At 35.0% G+C, this 17,645-nt stretch overlaps 1 protein-coding gene across 8 annotated transcripts in view; it reads left to right on the top strand.

Moving 5' to 3' along the window:
* Adamts20 (ADAM metallopeptidase with thrombospondin type 1 motif 20) overlaps window positions 1-17,645 on the top strand; it is a 164,573-nt gene that overhangs the window by 65,729 nt on the left and 81,199 nt on the right. For 5 of the 8 annotated variants that reach the window (XR_010049214.1, XR_010049215.1, XM_063254584.1 and 2 more), the window contains 5 exons: window positions 5,710-5,814; window positions 12,332-12,477; window positions 13,683-13,864; window positions 13,968-14,104; window positions 16,403-16,520. Coding sequence is in view for 4 of the 8 variants with exons in the window: in XM_063254584.1 (XP_063110654.1) it covers window positions 5,710-5,814; window positions 12,332-12,477; window positions 13,683-13,864; window positions 13,968-14,104; window positions 16,403-16,520 (688 nt within the window). In the remaining 4 variants the exon portion in view is untranslated. Of the gene's footprint in view, window positions 1-5,709; window positions 5,832-8,219; window positions 8,279-12,331; window positions 12,478-13,682; window positions 13,865-13,967; window positions 14,105-16,402; window positions 16,521-17,645 lie in introns of those variants that run through there. The other 3 variants (XR_010049216.1, XR_010049217.1, XM_063254586.1) reach the window with 3 other exon arrangements.

Here is a 17,645-nt window from a genome sequence, read left to right as displayed (position 1 = left end):
AAGTTCATCATTAGGTTATTTATTTTCATTTGCTCCATTTTTCTAGTGTGAGCATTGATTGCAGCAGCAATTCAAGCTCAAACAATTTAATGAAGCCATAAAGATCAGAGGAGAAATTAATGAAATTGAGACTAAAAAAATATAAAATATCAACAAGTTGAAAAGGTGGTTCTTTGAAAGAAAAAAAAAAAGGTAAATCATTAGTTAGACATACCAAAAACTAAAAAAGAAACAAAAAGAAAAGAAAAAAAGCACACATTAATGCAGTTTCAAAGGAAAAAGTCAAAATAAATTAGTGGAAGATAAAACAGGTTAAATTCTTGAAATCACTGGAGTAGGCAAGAACTCAATAGAGCTCCCAACTGCACAAGTAATAAAGCTTTTATTAGAGAAGGAAACAATCATTAGAATAAACAGATAACCTGTATAATATGAGCAAAATTTACTATCTCTTCTTCAGACAGAGGACTAAAATGTAGAATACATAAAGAATTCACAAAAAATTAGACCCCTCCAATAAGTGACCCAATTAAAAATGGAAACTAAGATGAACTTCTCAGAGTCCAGATGATAAATAAACATGAAAAAGTGTTCAGCATTTCTGGCCATTATAGAAATGCAAATTGAAAGAAACTAAGATTTCATCTTATGGCAGAAAGAATGGCAATTATCAAGAAATTAAGGAAGAGCAAATGCTGGCATGGTTGTGGATAGAAAAGAACCCTACCACATTGTTTGAATGTAAACTAGTACAACCATTATGAAAATCAGTATGGAAATTTCTCAAAAATTAAAAGTAGAACTTTTGTTTGACTTAAGTGTTCACCTAGTTATTTCCCCCACAGAGCTAAAAACATTGTATTACAGAGATACAAACTTAGCAATGTTTATAGCAGCATATTTCATGATAGCTAAATCTTGGAAGTGGCCTATAATGTCCAACAACAGACGAATGGATAAAGCTTATGTTATAAGTATATATTCTGGCATACTAATATATCCAGCTATAATGAAGAATAAGTTCATGACATTTGTAGGAGTTAAAGGATACACCTTGAAAACAACATGCAAAGTGAGGGAAATTAAATTATACAGATTTAGATACCATAAAATTCCTTTACTTTGAATAATCTAGAGTACAAATAAAGAGGAAAATGAAAGAAAACAGGGAGATAGATTTTTTGCAAATAGGAAGGGGCCAAGAGTGTGAGGGCAGGGAGAAGCGGGAGGGGAACAGGCTGTAAAACATTTCAGTGAGTCAGGTTCTTGCGCAACTGTCCTCCAGAAATCTAATCTTTATACATCACAAGCATGAACTGAAATATAATAATAATGAGAATAATGATGATGATAATAATACTGAAAGTGGGTAAAGTGGGTCTAGAGCTTGAAGGAAGGTAGATAGGAAAGGAATAGATAATAAAAGGAGTCCTGACATGTTTGGGACATGTAGCCATTCCCTAAAGATAAAGGTAAACATCATATACTTTGAACTTGCAATTAAAAAAATATATATATTTCACAATGCACATTTATTCTCTTGAGTGGAAGATGAACTAAATATAGCTTTTAAGTCTATGAAAAATTCAGTGTTTGGAGGAAAGGGATTAAAAATGAGAACCTAAAACTAATGGAGTACTTATTTGTGTCAGATAGTGTTAGGTACATATGAGTGATCTTTGTGTTCCTCTACAGATCACTGTGATATATTCTCACTTAGAAAACAGTTACAGAGCAAATGTATGACTTGAAAAGTAAAAATATTTAAATTTCTTTATTTTCAAATAATATTATTTTGGGGGTAAATGGTAGATGGTTTGCTAGTGAGTCCTTTTCAAGACCTCAGGAATCTAATAAACTACATTTTCTTTTACATAGATTTGGATTCAAGAGAATTAAATTGGGAGCATATTATTTAATTTTCATGAAGCTATTACTTTTTAATTTACTTTGAGAATTTTTTTCATAATTTCCAGTGAATTATTTGATTGTAACATTTTTTCTGAATCTATAATCATGTTTGTATAAGTTTAGAATTTAGTTTAGAATAAAAATCTTAAAAAAAAAAAAAAAGACTTCAGGCCTAATTTTTCCAAGCAGAGTAGGTATTCTACTTTCTCCATGAGTTACACACCTGAGGTAAATTGTTTCTTGCTTTACTGATTGTCAAGAACATTGGAATAGGGGCTGGGGATTTAGCTCAGTGGCATAAGCACCTGCCTTGCAAGCAGGCAGTCATGAGTTCGATCCCTGGTACCGATAAAAAAAAACGAAAAAGACAAAAAAAAAAAAAAAAAAAAAAAAGAACATTGGAATAGGAATGCAAATTTATTCATTCATTTAAATAATACATGCATGTTGCACTTCCCTAATCTGAAAATCTAGAATTGGAAATGTCCTGCGATCTGAAAAATTTTGAATGCTATTGTGACCTTACAAGCAAAAAGTTCATACCTGACTGCATGCAACTCAGTAACTGCCTTCAGGCTATATATATAAAGTGCATATGAGTCATAAATAGATTTTGTGTTTATACTTGGGTCCCATCCACAAGCTACCTCATTTATTGGTGAACACTCCAAGACCTGAAAAAAGAAAAGCCCCAAATCTTAAACATTTCTGTTTCTAATCATTTAATTTAAGGGAAACTCTACCTCTATTCCCAGTTTCTAGTTTTGATCTGGAACATAGTAACTGGCACAGAATTAATGTTTATTGAATTTTGAGTGAGGGAATGTCTAGAAACAATGACTGGGGAGACATGAAACTTATTTCCACATCGTAATATTATTCCTAAACCCTTAACTTTATAATCACAGATTTTAGTAAGAACATCCATGGGAGAAGGAACCTCTGCCTTACTATTTTATTACAAATACACATTTCTTTCTCACCCAGAGTGTCTACTTGACAAACTTTGAATTTAAATTCATAAAAGGATACTTACTGGGTATTGTTCCTGTGGCCCTCTGTGGACTTCATTTCATGTGAAAATATCAGAACCCTATGTTCAAAATTTGAAAGTGTGCTTTATATTCACAAAATAGTAAACCCTGGTACATTAAACTATTTTCATGTACATTATTCATACATTCCACAGTTATATCAAAAGTTTTTTAAGACCTTTATGAATAACATTTTGCAATAAAAAAGTCTTTGTAAAGCGAGAAAAATGTCTGCTGAATTTGTTTTTTGCTTTTTTTAATTTTAAAGATATAAACCAAACCAAACCAAACAGAATAAAGCTAATCAGAATGGAACAATTAAAGTGATGCAGGACTTCAAAACCAGATTATAGGAAATTAGCAATAGTTACCATAATACACTGTTATCTTCAAAATAGCTGCCCATACCATCAGACACAGTAAAATCAAACAAAACAAGACAGAATAAAATCAAACCTAAATAAAACCTGTGAAAACAATGGAGGAATTCAAAATAAGATAATAGGAAATTAACTGATTATCACCTTCCCTTTTTGGATATTTCCTCCTCTATCACTTTCACAATATCTATTGTACATTTGGGATCCCACTGACACCAATTTTTATACTAGGAGATAACACAATGTTCACTCATATGAATCTAAACCATTTCACCCATGAACATGATCTCAAGTTGCATCCTTTTACCTACAACAGCCTCAAGATTATCCTTCTTCCCATTGTATGAAAATACCAGATCTTCCTTAGCCATTCTGTGGTTGATAGGCAAGCTACCCCTGCTTTTTTATGGGTCCTCATCCCATCGAACAATTGTTTTCTCTCCTTTGACTTTTGGTCTGTGAATTTCCTTCTGAGTTAAATGTATTTTTGATATACAGCGTACTGATGGATCTTGTTTCGTGATCTAGTCTCCCTGTGTTTCTTTTTACTGGTAATTTGAGACTGTCTACATTAATGGTTACAGCTTACATGCATTGGCTCATCTCTGCCATGCTGTCCTCTTGCTGTTGTTCCCCTACTTTTTCCATTCATTTAATTGCCTGTCCTGTTAGGTGATCTTCCTCTGCTGCTGTTCCTGGAGAATGTCATCTTTATCTGTCTCTAGAATATCCTTCAGTGCTCTTTGTAGGGTTGGTTTGGTGGTTGTGAATTCCTTCCGTTGTTGTTCTTTATCATGGAAGTATCTTATCAATCTGGGATGGAAGTTGTTTTCTTTTAGAATTTGAAACACTTCACTCCAAGCTCTTCTTGACTTGATGATGGTTTGTGTTGAGAAGTCTGTCATGATTCTGATGGGTTTTCCTTTATAGGCGATCTGTTTCTTTTTCTAATAGCTTTTAATTTTGTGTTCTTGTGCTGAATTTCTGGGATCTTGATCATTTTATGTATGGGTATAGATTTATTTTAGTTATAGGTCGTTGGAATTTTCTGTGTGCCAGGATGGTATCTGTGTGCCAGGTCCTTTCCCCATGTTTCGGAAGTTTTCTGCTATTGCATCTGTAAATACTCTGTTTACATCATTTGTGTTGGCCCCCGCTTTTTCACTGACCTCTGTCATACTTATTTTTCTCTGCATTGTCTTGCAGCCATTGAATTGTTATTTCCTGGTTCCTTAGTTTTGAGAGCTCTTTCCCTTCACAATCACTAGCTGCAATCCTGTCCTTAAGGTCTGAAAGTCTGAGTTCAGTTTCCTTCAAGTGGTTTTGTCAGTTTTTGATGGAGTTTTTATTTCCTGAATATCTCTTTGAATCTGTTTTTTGCATTATAATTCCTTCCTGTATTGTTCATTCAAAATTTCCATCATTTTCTATTGCTCCTCTTCTTTTATCTATGTCTTCTGTAGATATGCTCAGCAATTCTTTCATTATGTTTGTGATTTCTTCTTTTACCTGAGACATAATTTCTGATTAGATTACTTTTATACTCTCATGGAGTTCTGCCTTTACTTCAGTTGCTGTCCTTTCAGAGATTTCAGGTGTGTGACTTAGTTTCTTCTGTGTCTGTATTTCCCAGGCTTGTTCTGTGTGGGCTGGAGGTCTGAGATTACCTTTTCCTCCTTTGTCTTGATACTTTTCTGGGTTCCTCCCAACAAACTGGTTGCAGAGCCTCAGGTGCTTCCCAGGTTGACTGCCTCTGTGTGGTGGAGGGAAATGCCCAGGCCCTGGGGTTTTTCCAAACTCAGGTTACTAGGGTGGCAGTGGGGCATGTGGTGGACTCTCCAGATCTGTGTGGCTACACTAAGACTTCCCCGATGGCCATGGTGCATGGTGGGGATGCTGTGTCTTCCCCAGCCTATATGGCTATACCAGGACTCCCCTGATGGCAGCAGGTACACAGGGGCAGGCTTGTCTGATTTCTAGCCTGTGTCAGCTTCCCACAGGAAGCAAGCATCTCTAATGGTGGCCTGTGGGTACATGGGGTGTATCTGGCTGTTTCTCCCTACCCATACCTGAGGGAAGTGAGCTTCCTGATGGCAGCAGGTGTACAGGATGGTCTGGCTGTTTCTATTAATTTTAAATGTTTGCACTCTGTTTCTTTTCTCCCATTGTTGCCTGTATAAACAGAGCTTAAATTTTGTTTTTGAAAATGAATGATGCTATTTTGTGGTGTTTAGAGGAAATCAGTAGCTGGAAAATATTTAGTAAGGATGTTTGCAGATTATTTTCAACTGTGACCACAAGCTCGGGAAGTAGATGAACTAACTGATCAACTGATGTCTTAGACTTAGTGTGGTGCTGTTCACCTGCCTTCTGTCGCTCTGCAGAAACAGTGCCGACGTCTGTGGTGCACTAGAGCAGACGATGTTCGCAAGGGCTGTCGCACGCATCACATGCCGCTGGCAGACGGAACCAACTGTGGTCCTGGGATGGTAGGTTTCCTCCAAGGGTGAGTCTTGTAGCACGAGTTTATCCAAGGATGTGATTGCTCTGTATTTTGGCACTCTGTTCATTATTTGCTGCCAGATTCTAATCAGCTATTGTCCTGTTTGTTAGATGTTGTAGACTGTGAACTGAATTAATATTCAATTTTATCCATTTTGAAACATTCAATAGATGAAATTGAAATTGCATAAAATTATGTAAATATAGAACTACATTATAGTCTTTTCATGAAAATTCATGCAGACATCAAGACACCACTATTTCATCAAATCCTCCCAATTCAAAAATGTTTCTATTGCACGTATTTTATCCCTTAATGATCAGTTAAGGATAGTTGAATGCTTAAGTGGCTTCTTCAAGTCTTTATGGTTCTAAGTGCATAAAAAATACTCGATCCTCCCAAAAAAAACTGCCTACTATACTGCATCTTTACTGTCCTACAATTAATTGTGGTATTATCTAAAACTATTAATCCATTGCAGAATGATAAGGCTCATTATTGTAATACAATATGTTACGTGTGGAAATAGAATCAGATTGTGCTTTGTGCTCCAGGGTGAAGTCCTTTTTACATCATCAGCCAGGGCATTCTGTAGTGTTTTTAATCTATCAGGTTTCCTTGAGCTGTCACACAAAAGATGCCTGTTCTTCCAATGAGTTGGCTTCTGCTGCAGCTTCTTTTATCTTCACATTGAGCAAAAGGAAAACTCCTCAAAAATAAATACAATTCAGTAGCTGAACTTAGTTTCCCCCAATGTTGCTATGGAAATGTTACCAGCTACTGGTTTTCTTTCTTTCTTTTTTTTTTTTTTTTTTTTTTTTTGTTGTTGTTGTTGTCTTTTTATCGGTACCAGGGATCGAACTCACGACTGCCTGCTTGCAAGGCAGGTGCTTATGCCACTGAGCTAAATCCCCAGCCCCCTAGCTACTGTTTTTCTTTCAGATCACCTTACCATTAAAAGATGTGTGTTTTCTGTAAAGATTGATCATGCTAAAAAAAAAATTAGCAATTTTTGTAGTAGCTGACCTACTCATTAAAATGATATAAGACTAATTTCCTTTATGTAAGTTTAGGATCAGCATTTTTGTGAGCCTTTTTTAGTTTAGCCATTGCTGAATCTTAGAATCTGATCTTTAATTGATCTGATGTTTCTACTTAGGGGTAAAGAATTATTAACAGTGCTGCCCTTTTTTTCCTTCCTTATTTTCTGTGACTAATATTAGTAAGTAGCTATTTGAGGGCAGTGGTGCATTTGTTAAAGTAGCTATCATGATAAGCAGAAGCACAACCCTATTTGAAATTGGAATGCTAGCTACCGATTATAACCCATTAGATGTCCCAAGATATTTACCTGATTTAAATATAAGATTGGGCCTTACTATGTTTTTTAGCAAGTTTTAAAGTTTACTATATACATGGGGCTGGGGATGCAGGGGTATAAGTGCCTGCCTGGCAAGTGTGAGATCATGAGCTCGATCCCTGGTGCCAAATAAATAAATAAATAAATGAAATTTTTAAAAAAGTTTGCTATATGACATGAACCTTCAGGATTGTTTGCGTATGGACAAAATACTGGCTGATATATTTAAAAATTTCAAGATATGTATTTATTATAGCTAATTTATTGCAATACTAAAAATGCAATTTGGGCATTAGCATTTTTTATTCTAATGTATATAAGTATAATCCTTAGATTTAAAAAGTGTGTTTTAATAAGTTTTAACAAACATGGATGTAATATTCCAATCATAAATTGAACATGTCTACTGTTCTAAAAATTCAATCTCATCTTCCTTCCTTTCAGAGACAAATTCTGTTCTGATTTCTGTTTCCAAAGAGATGCTTGTATTTTCTTAATCTTAATGTAAATGAAAACCTACTGTATATGTTTCTTTTGAGCAAGAGGATAGATCAGGCTTTTTTATCAGCATAATATTTTGCTGCTTTACCCACATTATTGTGGATAAAGTACTCATCAGCACTCATTCCTTTGTATGGTGTTGTAATTCAGTTATACAAAGTACCTAATTTGTTTATTCTTCTGCCAAAAGACATGCAGATTTTTTTCTGACTGTTATGAATATTTTTACAAACATCCTTTTTATAGACATGTTTGCGTTTCTTTTAAAGTATAATTGCTGGGTTATACAGTGAGAATATGCGTAACTGCATAAGAAAATATCAAACAAAATTTGAAACCATGTACAACATTTCAGATTCACTTGAGCTGTACAGAAAGTTTCAGTTACCCTGCATTCCTTGTCAGGTTTTGATATTGTTAATATTTTCTTTTGAATAGCTATTCTAGTAGTATAAAATGCAATCTCATTGTGGTTTTAATATACATTTCCCTGATTATCTATCTTGTATATCTTTTCATTTGTTTATTAGCCATTTGAATAATCACCCAATGAGATGCTATGGTTGTCATGGATTCATTGGGATTCAAGGTAAATGCAATGAGATAATGAGATAAACTTAAAAACCCTTTAAAATCAGAATAGATGAAGGGCAGAAGTGGCATTTAGGGTATATCATGTGGGTCATGACAGATACAGTTCTTTTATTGATTAAAAACAGTGAGCCCTATATTTTAGCTGTATTCATTATTAAATGGCTTCTTACTGAAGGGACATTTTCAAAAGTACCTTATAATTTTGTCTTAACAATCTTCTATAGTAATTGTTGTAAATCTGTGGCATGAATGCGCTGTGGGCTGTGTGTATTATTGACAGCTCTAAAAGGTTCACCATCACTGTCCTATGGTCTTTTAATCTTGTGACTATCTTATAAAGTGAATTTTTATGTTAAATATTTTGAATAGTAAATCAACATGTATGAAGCCATGGTGAATCTTTAATTGTAATAATGCGTTAATTTTACTACATGATGAAAACGTACTATCCTTTTGATTTCCTGATTGCACAGATTATGTACATAAATTATAAACATATATATGTGTACACACACAGTATTCAAGAAAGAGGATTATTTTAATTGTTCCTGGGAGAGCCCCATAAATTACACTTTCTCATAGTATATTCTACTTTGAGATTTTGTTTTCATTTATTTGTAATATGCCTATCTTATGGTGGATAATTTGTTCTCATGGATGTAAGGCATCATTCAGACTGCTAATTAACTTGACAATATGATTTATTCATTCAACAAAGGTTTGCCAAGGGCCTGCTATTTGAGGCACTATTATAGGTGCTAGAGACATGTGTGTGAACAAAGCAGACAAGATACATGACATCAGAAAGCTTACATTCTAGAGGCAGGCTAGAGTGTTAAATGATTAATAAAGTAGCACTGTGGACCTAATCAATGTCATGTACAAGGAAATACAGTAGGCAAAGGATTTTAATTTTCTTGTAGGAGAAGGCAGATTGCAATTTAGGGTGTAGTGTTCAAGATAGACCTTACATGAATTTACCAAGCGAGCTGTTTTAAAGGAGGTGAGAGAATTACTTATGACAATATCTGGGGTGAGTGTGGGATGAGAAGAAAAGCTGAACTCCTAAGACTATAGTGTTCAGGGAAGATCGAGGAAGGAATTTCATTTGCAGTAAAGGGAAGGAAAAATGAGACTAGTCGAAAGTAACTAAGGGAATATTATGTAGAGCCCTGCAGGCCACTGGAAAAACTTTACAGAGAGTAAACTAATTGAAGGATTTGAAGAGTCTCATAACCTGACTTGACCCAGTTTAAAAACTAAGTTGTAAAAGGAGTCATTCTGCATTGTACAGAGCAAGAGTAGAAACAGAGGCCACCTGTCACTTACAGTGATTAAGTGGTGGTTCACCAATCAGGAAGGACCAAGATAGAGCTAAGAGTGGTGCAGTATTGAGGTAGGCAAAAGAAAAAATAATATAAAAAGAAAGAATGGCAGATGAAGCTGTGAAAAAGGATCAAAGAGAAAGAGTTATTGTGTCACGTACTGAATGAAGATAAATGAGGGAAGACAGAATGAGGACTGGCCATTAGTTATGGGAGCACGTGAGTCAGTGGTGACCAACACATGAGCAGGTCCAAAGAGGACTGGGGTTTAAGCCCCGGGTGGCGTGAGGTTATGAGAAAATAAGCCAAGTAGGTTAGATAGTGAGTGCAGATCACTCTTCCAAGGAGAATCATGCCAGGGGCTAGTAGGAAAGTGAGAATTAAGAAAGGCTTTGTGGTTGCATTTGTTGTTTTTGGAGTTAAAGAAATAAATACTTCATGGAAATGATCTAAAGAAGTACTCTCAAACCATCTATAGTAAAGGGTAAAATTTTTTATAACTTTTGATTATGCATAAGCTGATACACTTCTTTTGTATAAGATAAAAATTATTAGCGAAGCATGGTATCATACACCTTTAATCTCAGCATGTTGGGAGCTTGATTCAGGAATGCAAGTTGGAACCCAGTCTAGACAGGTTAGCATGATCTGTCTCCAAATTTAAAAAAATAAAACAAAATTGTCAGGGATGCGGTTCAAAGTGCAAAAAAAATCTATTTACTAGGAACGAAACTCAAAATATAAGCCAAGTTTTCTATGGAAAACTTTATAACTATCCTTCAAAGAATTAAAAGCAGAATCACCATAGAAACCAATATTTTCACTTTGGATATGTATTCCAAAGAATTGAAAGTACAGCCTTGAGAATGTATTTGTGCGCTCATGTTCATAGTACATTATTCACATGAGGCAGAATGCAGAAGCAGCCAAGTGACCGTCCTTAAAGGGACGGATCAATGAAATGTGGGATATATCTAAGCTATGGTTTGAATGTGTGTTCTCCAAACTTTATGAGGAAATATAATAGCCAATGCAATGATACTGAGAAGTAGGGCTTTTTAGGGGTGATTAAGTTCTGCTCTTATGTACAAGTTAAATGCCTTTTTTAAGGGGCTTATAGCAGGGTACTTGTTTGTTCCTTTTGCCTTCTGCTTTGTGAGAGTCCAGTCTTCCTCCTCTTCAGAGGATGCAGCATGCACAGTGTTATCTTGGAAGATAGCAGTGTTTTGATGTAAGAATTCTCAGACCTGTGAGAAATAAATTTCTGTTCTTTATGAATTATGCAATCTCAAGTATTCTGTTACATAGCATCACAAAATGAACCAAGAACATACAATGGAATATTAGATATCCTTAAAAAGGAAGTTCTGAGGTCGGGTATAACATGCATGAACTTTGGGACATTTTGTTAAGTGAAATAAGCCATTTACAAAAAGCTGAATGCTCGATGGTTCCAATTCTATGAAGTATCTGCAATATTAAAACTCTCAGGAGCAGAAAGAATAATGATTACAAGAACATAAAGAAAGGGACATAGGAATTGTTATTTAATGGCATAGTGCTTTATAACATAAAGTTCTGGACATGGTTGAACAACAATGTAAATATACTAACACTACTGAACACGTAAAACTGGTTAAGATGGTAAATTTTATGTGTATTTTACCACAATGACCAATAAATGCAAGCCAGTTTTTAAATTGTAATCATAAAATTGATCAAAACTGAAAGATGCAGCTTATAAAAGGAAAGGGGATGAGGAATGGAGAAAAGCAAGAAAGAGGGGAGGGAAGGAATGTAAAGAGGATTAAGACGTTTTATGTATATGTACCAACTCTCCACGATGAGTGTAATCATACACTGCAAACATGGGATAATAAAAATAAATTACTCCATCAGAATCCTACCAAAGTGCTGGAATGTAGCTTAATGGAAGGGGGCTTGCTTAGCGTTTGTGAGGGCCCGAGTTCCAGACCCAGCACTGCAAAAAAAGTTTGTTTGCTGTCAGTTTTCCTGAACATTTGTAACTAGTTCATACAGTGTCAGTATATGGGTGCATTGGTTAGAGATCATTTAAACTATGACTTAGGACAGATGGTAGAGAGATTGCAGTGATGTTTTGAGGAACGAGAAAGGATAGGATTAAGAGTGCAGGTGGAGAGATGGACTGAGGTCACGCAGTTATCATTGTACTAGTGGCATGAGTATTGGATTCAGATTCTGTTGGGTAAGTAGGAGTTCTGAGAGATTATGAGGAGATTCTTTTGCGAGTTTCCATTTTATTGATGAAAGTAAGAAAAAGTTCATTATTTGGGACTTTGGATGAGATAAGCATAGAAAGTTATCTAAAAGAGTGAGAAAGTCAAATGTATCTTGGAGTAAAAACTGAAAGCATGGAAATATACAGTGTTTTAACTAAAATTTATTTGTATCTTTTTAAAAAATACCATTTTCCGTTCTACTGTTTAGTTTTTCTCTTCTCCCCAGTATTACTCTAAATCTCAAAAGCACAGATCTTGCAGTTGCTCAGCAAATAGGAAATGTTTATAAATTGGTAACAAATGTAATCTTATTTCTTAGTAAGTTTCAAATTGTTTACAGATTATTGTACTGATTGTTTACAGATTATTGTACCAATCTTTCCAATGCTGTTATAATTACTTCGATGCTGTAACTGGATATCCACGAATTATTCCTTGTTGTGTGCTTATTATTTTTTATAGCATTGCCGCCACGGGCTGTGTGTAAACAAGGAAATGGAGACACGTCCTGTAGATGGCGAATGGGGACCCTGGGGGCCTTATAGTCCATGTTCAAGAACATGTGGAGGTGGAATCAAAAGCACAACCAGGCTCTGTAATCGTCCTGAGTATGTTTTTTTTATGTCATTGTAAATTAAGATTATCTCAAGGCACCAGAAAATAAACATCTGTTTCATTCACTTCTAAAACTGGAGGTCAGTTTGTAAGTTTCTGAGATTCAGAAAACTTCTGGAATACTTTAAACTATATTATTGTTTTATAACTTTGTAGATTTGGACTGTAAAACAAGGTCTAAATAGATTGCATTTTATAACCTTAACTGAGAAGCATTTTAATGTACTTTTTTTTTGTTTTCTGACAGTATAAAATTAAGAAACAGTTACAGATAGGAGTGGCAGTAATATAATGGCATTTCACAGTTAGTATTAGGAAGGGTTCTGGCTCTTTGCACTAATGTTTTGGCTTGACTGGACAAAATATTTAATTTGGTTATTTAGTTTATTGCTTTGCCTAATTCGTTAGATCACATTTTATTTCTCTGCTTCTCAGGTTCTAGATATATCACTGTCTCTAACTGAATAAGTACTAAGGCATATCTCCTTATTAAACTATTTTTAAGAGTTTCCAATTGCATACAGATTTTTGAATAAGTGTTTCTATTGTATGTATGAAATATAAACTGGTAAGCAATGTGACACTTTCCTTAATGTCTTAATAAGTATTTTTATCCAGAAATTTGGTATACTCTGAATAAAACCTGACAATTCATTTGAATTTTAGAATAGCTAAATCATATAGAGGCATTTATATTGTGAAACTTTTGAAGAATCCTCATTTTCTAGTGTAAGTTGAAAAGAGATGAGTATAGATTGATATCTCAAAACTGCTTGAACTGAGTTCTATGTAGGGTATACATAACAAAGAATCATGTGTTTTCTTTTACTACAGTGTCTTCTCTTGTTCTCTTGTTACTATGTTTGACTCATTACACAGGTTTTTCCCTAGAAAAATGCCAGACCTTTTTTTGAAGTTTTAAAAACAAAATCCTATCATTAATTTTTTGTTAGATGATCTTCCCCTCTCCCCTTCCCTTCCCCTCTTTCTGCTCTCCAGGCCCCCCGTGGATAGTTTTATAATTCATTAGCAGGGAATTGCTTAAAACCCATTGCATGTTTCCATTAAAATTAAAGAAAAAACAAATCTTAGTGCAATGTCAGTGATTTGCCTGATCCTGGAAACAATGAAACAGTTATGGAAATAAGTGGCAGAGATAATGTACTGATGTGCTTTAAAATGTAATGAATTTGACTAGGCCAAGAAACGGAGGAAAGTACTGTGTGGGCCGCAGGATGAAATTTCGATCATGTAACACTGATTCATGTCCAAAAGGCAAGCAAGACTTCCGAGAGAAGCAGTGCTCTGATTTTGATGGTATACATTTCAACATCAATGGTCTTTCCTCTAATGTGAGGTGGCTTCCAAAGTACAGTGGTAGTAAGTAATTAGAATATTTCTTTTATAGAAAAGTTTTTGAGACATAGGAACGCATGGCTTTTTGAGTGTACATGTAAAATTTGACTTTTTTTTTTTTTAATAGTTGCCATAAAAGATCGCTGTAAACTCTATTGTCGGGTTGCTGGAACCACTAATTTCTATCAGTTAAAGGACAGGGTTGATGATGGTACTCCATGTGGAACTGAAACGAATGACATCTGTGTTCAAGGCCTCTGTCGGGTAAGTGGACGGTATGTTTCTGTTACATTTGAAGTGACTTTAAGGATAATATTTTTCTTCTCTTTCCCTAACCAAATATTATTTCTACTTCTTTCTGTTTCTTTAGCCAAATATTGCTGTTACTTCAGAATACCGATGAGTTCCAATAAAGAAGGCTTTGATGTCATATTCTATAGGAGTATGCTTAGATTTTTAATTAGGCAGTCTCTGTAACTTTGCTGAAGAAGATAATTTTAAAATTACTGTGCTGATTCTACTATGCCATAGTATTCAGCATCAAGATGAAGATGCTGACAGTTTCCTAAAAAGGTAGAAGATGCAAGGGTTGAAAAGTGTTTTTGCTACTTCAAATGTGACCATTTTACTGTCCTCAAATCCACAGAATCCTCTCTGTCTAGCCTGTTTCTTACTTCTTATGAACATTCAGCAAACACTAAGTAGCTACTAGACGTCAGAAATTATTCCTTTCACCAGAATAAATACACAGAACACAGTCCTTACCTTACAGATTCGAGGGGGTGGAAGAAAGCCTGTAAACAATTAGAATGCTGTGGCACGAGGTCCTCTCTGAGGCACACTGGGGCTGTCCAGGGAGGAGCATTTTATTTTATAGAGAGCTAAGTATGGGGCTGGGGATTTAGCTCAGCGGCATAAGTGCCTGCCTTGCAAGCAGGCAGTCGTGAGTTTGATCCCTGGTACCAGTAAAAAGGAAAAAGACCAAAAAAAAAACCAAAAAAAAACCTGAGAGCTAAGTGATGGGTTTTGAGAAATTTTCACAATGATGTGAGCTCTGTGCTAAGCATCGAAGATAAGGTTTCACAAAAGTGAGGAAGTAAGGGAGCAAGATTGGAGTTAGGGACCAGCAAATGATTTTATAAGTACTTTTTGTCGTAACTCCTTAGAGATCCATAGAAAGATATCAGTGGAGGGAGAGATGTGATTTGCTTTGCCCTTTAGAATTCTGCAGAATGTGCTGGGCTAGCTGTAGGTAGCTGGGATGATTGGCAGGGTTGCTGGTGACAGATAAACACATGCAGATAGTGATGCTGAGAATGGGTGTCAGGTTAGAGAACTGGGGCAGTTCTAAACACTTTCAAGTTATTCCTATGAACTCCTTTCTTTAGTTAAGAAGAAATTTAATTTCATTTCCCTACATACTGATAGGTTTCTTTTACCATTTACGTAGATGTTAAGGCCTTGCACCCAAAGAGCTAATGAGGTGATCAAAGAGACTTAAAATAACTCATAAGTTAGAAACAGCTTATATATTAAGCAAAGTTTACTAAGTTGCCTGAAAAAATTATGCTTTATATAAATGAATATATAAAGTCAAATAAAGATATGATTAAGATCTGAATGTATAGATACATCCTTCTTTCAGACAATACAATAAAGATGTTTATTTTGGAAATATTTTTCATGAGAAACTAGGCATGGTGTCACATCCTAGTAATTCCAGCACTCTGGGAGACTGAGGCAGGAAGATGACAAGTTGAGCTGAGCCTAGGCATGGTTTAGCAAGACTGTGTTTAAGTAAAAATAGAAAAAAAAGAGGGGCGCCAGGGGGGTAGTTCAGTGTGAAAACCCTGGGATCAATTCTTAGTACCAAAAACTAAATCATAAGGCTTGTGAAATTTTTCTGCTGGTTACTAAACATAGAGAACTAGTCAAAGAAGTAAAAAAAAATTCCTGTGTTAAGCACAGAGTGGAGCCACACTTATTTTCTGAAATCCCAGTGACAAACCATTTATTTTTATAGGTATTTTATTCATTCTTTCAATAAATGTAGTATGCTAGTTTTAAATAAATTGTTTCTTTCAAATATTTATTTGAATCTGACTTTATTTCCAGTTGATGACTTTTTTTAAAAAATTGATTTATAATAAAAAAATTTTTTATAGTGTCTAATGTGTTACCTAAATTATATTTCTTTAAAGATTTTCAAATGCTAATGAGTAGAGACATCTCTGTGTCAATGACACAGTGTGGATCCCTAAGTTTTATTGCCCAGGACATTGATTGAGAAAACCTTAGAATCTCTTTTTTCAAATATCACTGTGTGTGACTTTGATGCAGTGTGTATCTGGGCATCTTTTGAAATACAATGTTTTTTAGATCATGTGAATAGATTTTTTAAAATATCGATGTACAAGACCAGTAAATATTCTGAGAAAGCCAACTGTTTGAATTTCTTGTTAATTGAAAGAATATTTGGAAACAGAACTTTGTAAATTTAAAAGCAGCATGTTTATAGCTAATCATTTGTATAGTATTAATTTTAACAATTGTATTTTGAAGCAAGCTGGCTGTGATCACGTTTTAAACTCCAAGGCCAAGAGAGACAAATGTGGAGTGTGTGGTGGAGATAACTCTTCATGCAGGACCATGGCTGGTGTCTTCAACAGTGCCCACTATGGTACATTGTGAATTTGTTTCTAGTTTTCCCTTTTACTTGATATAATGTTGGAGCATATAGTGGTAGTGTTGTAGTAGTGGTTTGGTATTATTTTGTGTACTCTATAACTTCAATCTGAAATGACTAAGGACAAGTTTCCTAAATATGAAACACGAAATTTTGTATCCAATATTTCAGTTATGCTGATGATAAACTTTGTGAGTTCAGGAGACCTCTAGGGCTTAATGAAGTACATTTTTGCACGTGTCTGTCAGGAGTACAGGGACTGATTTTGGGTACTTTATCTGGTCCCTGGCCCTTTCCTCCAGCACTGTTTCCCCAGTCTATTTCCTGGCCACAATGAGGAGAGCAACTTTGCTCTATCCTATGTCTTTTCTCTGTGATGTTCCTTCCAGGAATCTGCTGAGCCTAGATAGAAGCCACTGAAATCATATTACGTTGTGAGTGTTGAGTATTGTTATGCCAGCAATGGAAAAACTGATCAATATACAGAGTGCCTTTAAATTAGTAAATTTATTTGCTCAGGAAAATATAATTATTAAAAATATGTAAGGTGCATTTATGAGACAAAAGAATAAACTCAGTGCTATATAACTAGTGTAACTTGATCTGTTATGTTTCTTATTAATGTTATATTGAAAATGATAATTGATTATGAAGGATGAAACCATCAATTTAAATGTTGGTTCCTGGAGCTGGGGATTTAGCTCATTGGCATAAGCACCTGCCTTGCAAGCAGGCGGTGGTGAGTTCAATCCTCAGTAACGATAAAAAAAAATGTTGGTTCCTAATTATCTTCAGATTTGCTTTCCCAAGAAGTATCTAGATCACGGACATAATTGCTTTTGTCTGTGATTTCAGTTTTCTTGTCATTGTCTGTGTTTGATGAAAAGTATTTTTTTAAGAATAAAAACACATGTTTCAAATTAAGATTAAGTGTTTAACCTTGAAAAAAAACATGTTGTGACTTAATGTGTAATGGAAGAAGTCCTTCACAGAATGTGAACACATTTATCACACGCCTGCCCCCTGCTGGTTCCTTTTATCTTGTCACTTTCCTAATACCTTATGCTTACCTTCTTGAAAAAATGAAATAGCAAAGGCTTTAAGTAGCTGAACAGAGTA

This window comes from Cavia porcellus, unplaced genomic scaffold (assembly GCF_034190915.1).
Source record: "Cavia porcellus strain 051 isolate PalLab524CR breed Dunkin Hartley unplaced genomic scaffold, mCavPor4.1 scaffold_8, whole genome shotgun sequence".
Taxonomy (NCBI): Eukaryota; Metazoa; Chordata; class Mammalia; order Rodentia; family Caviidae; genus Cavia; species Cavia porcellus.
This window is presented reverse-complemented; position numbering and strand designations above follow the sequence as displayed.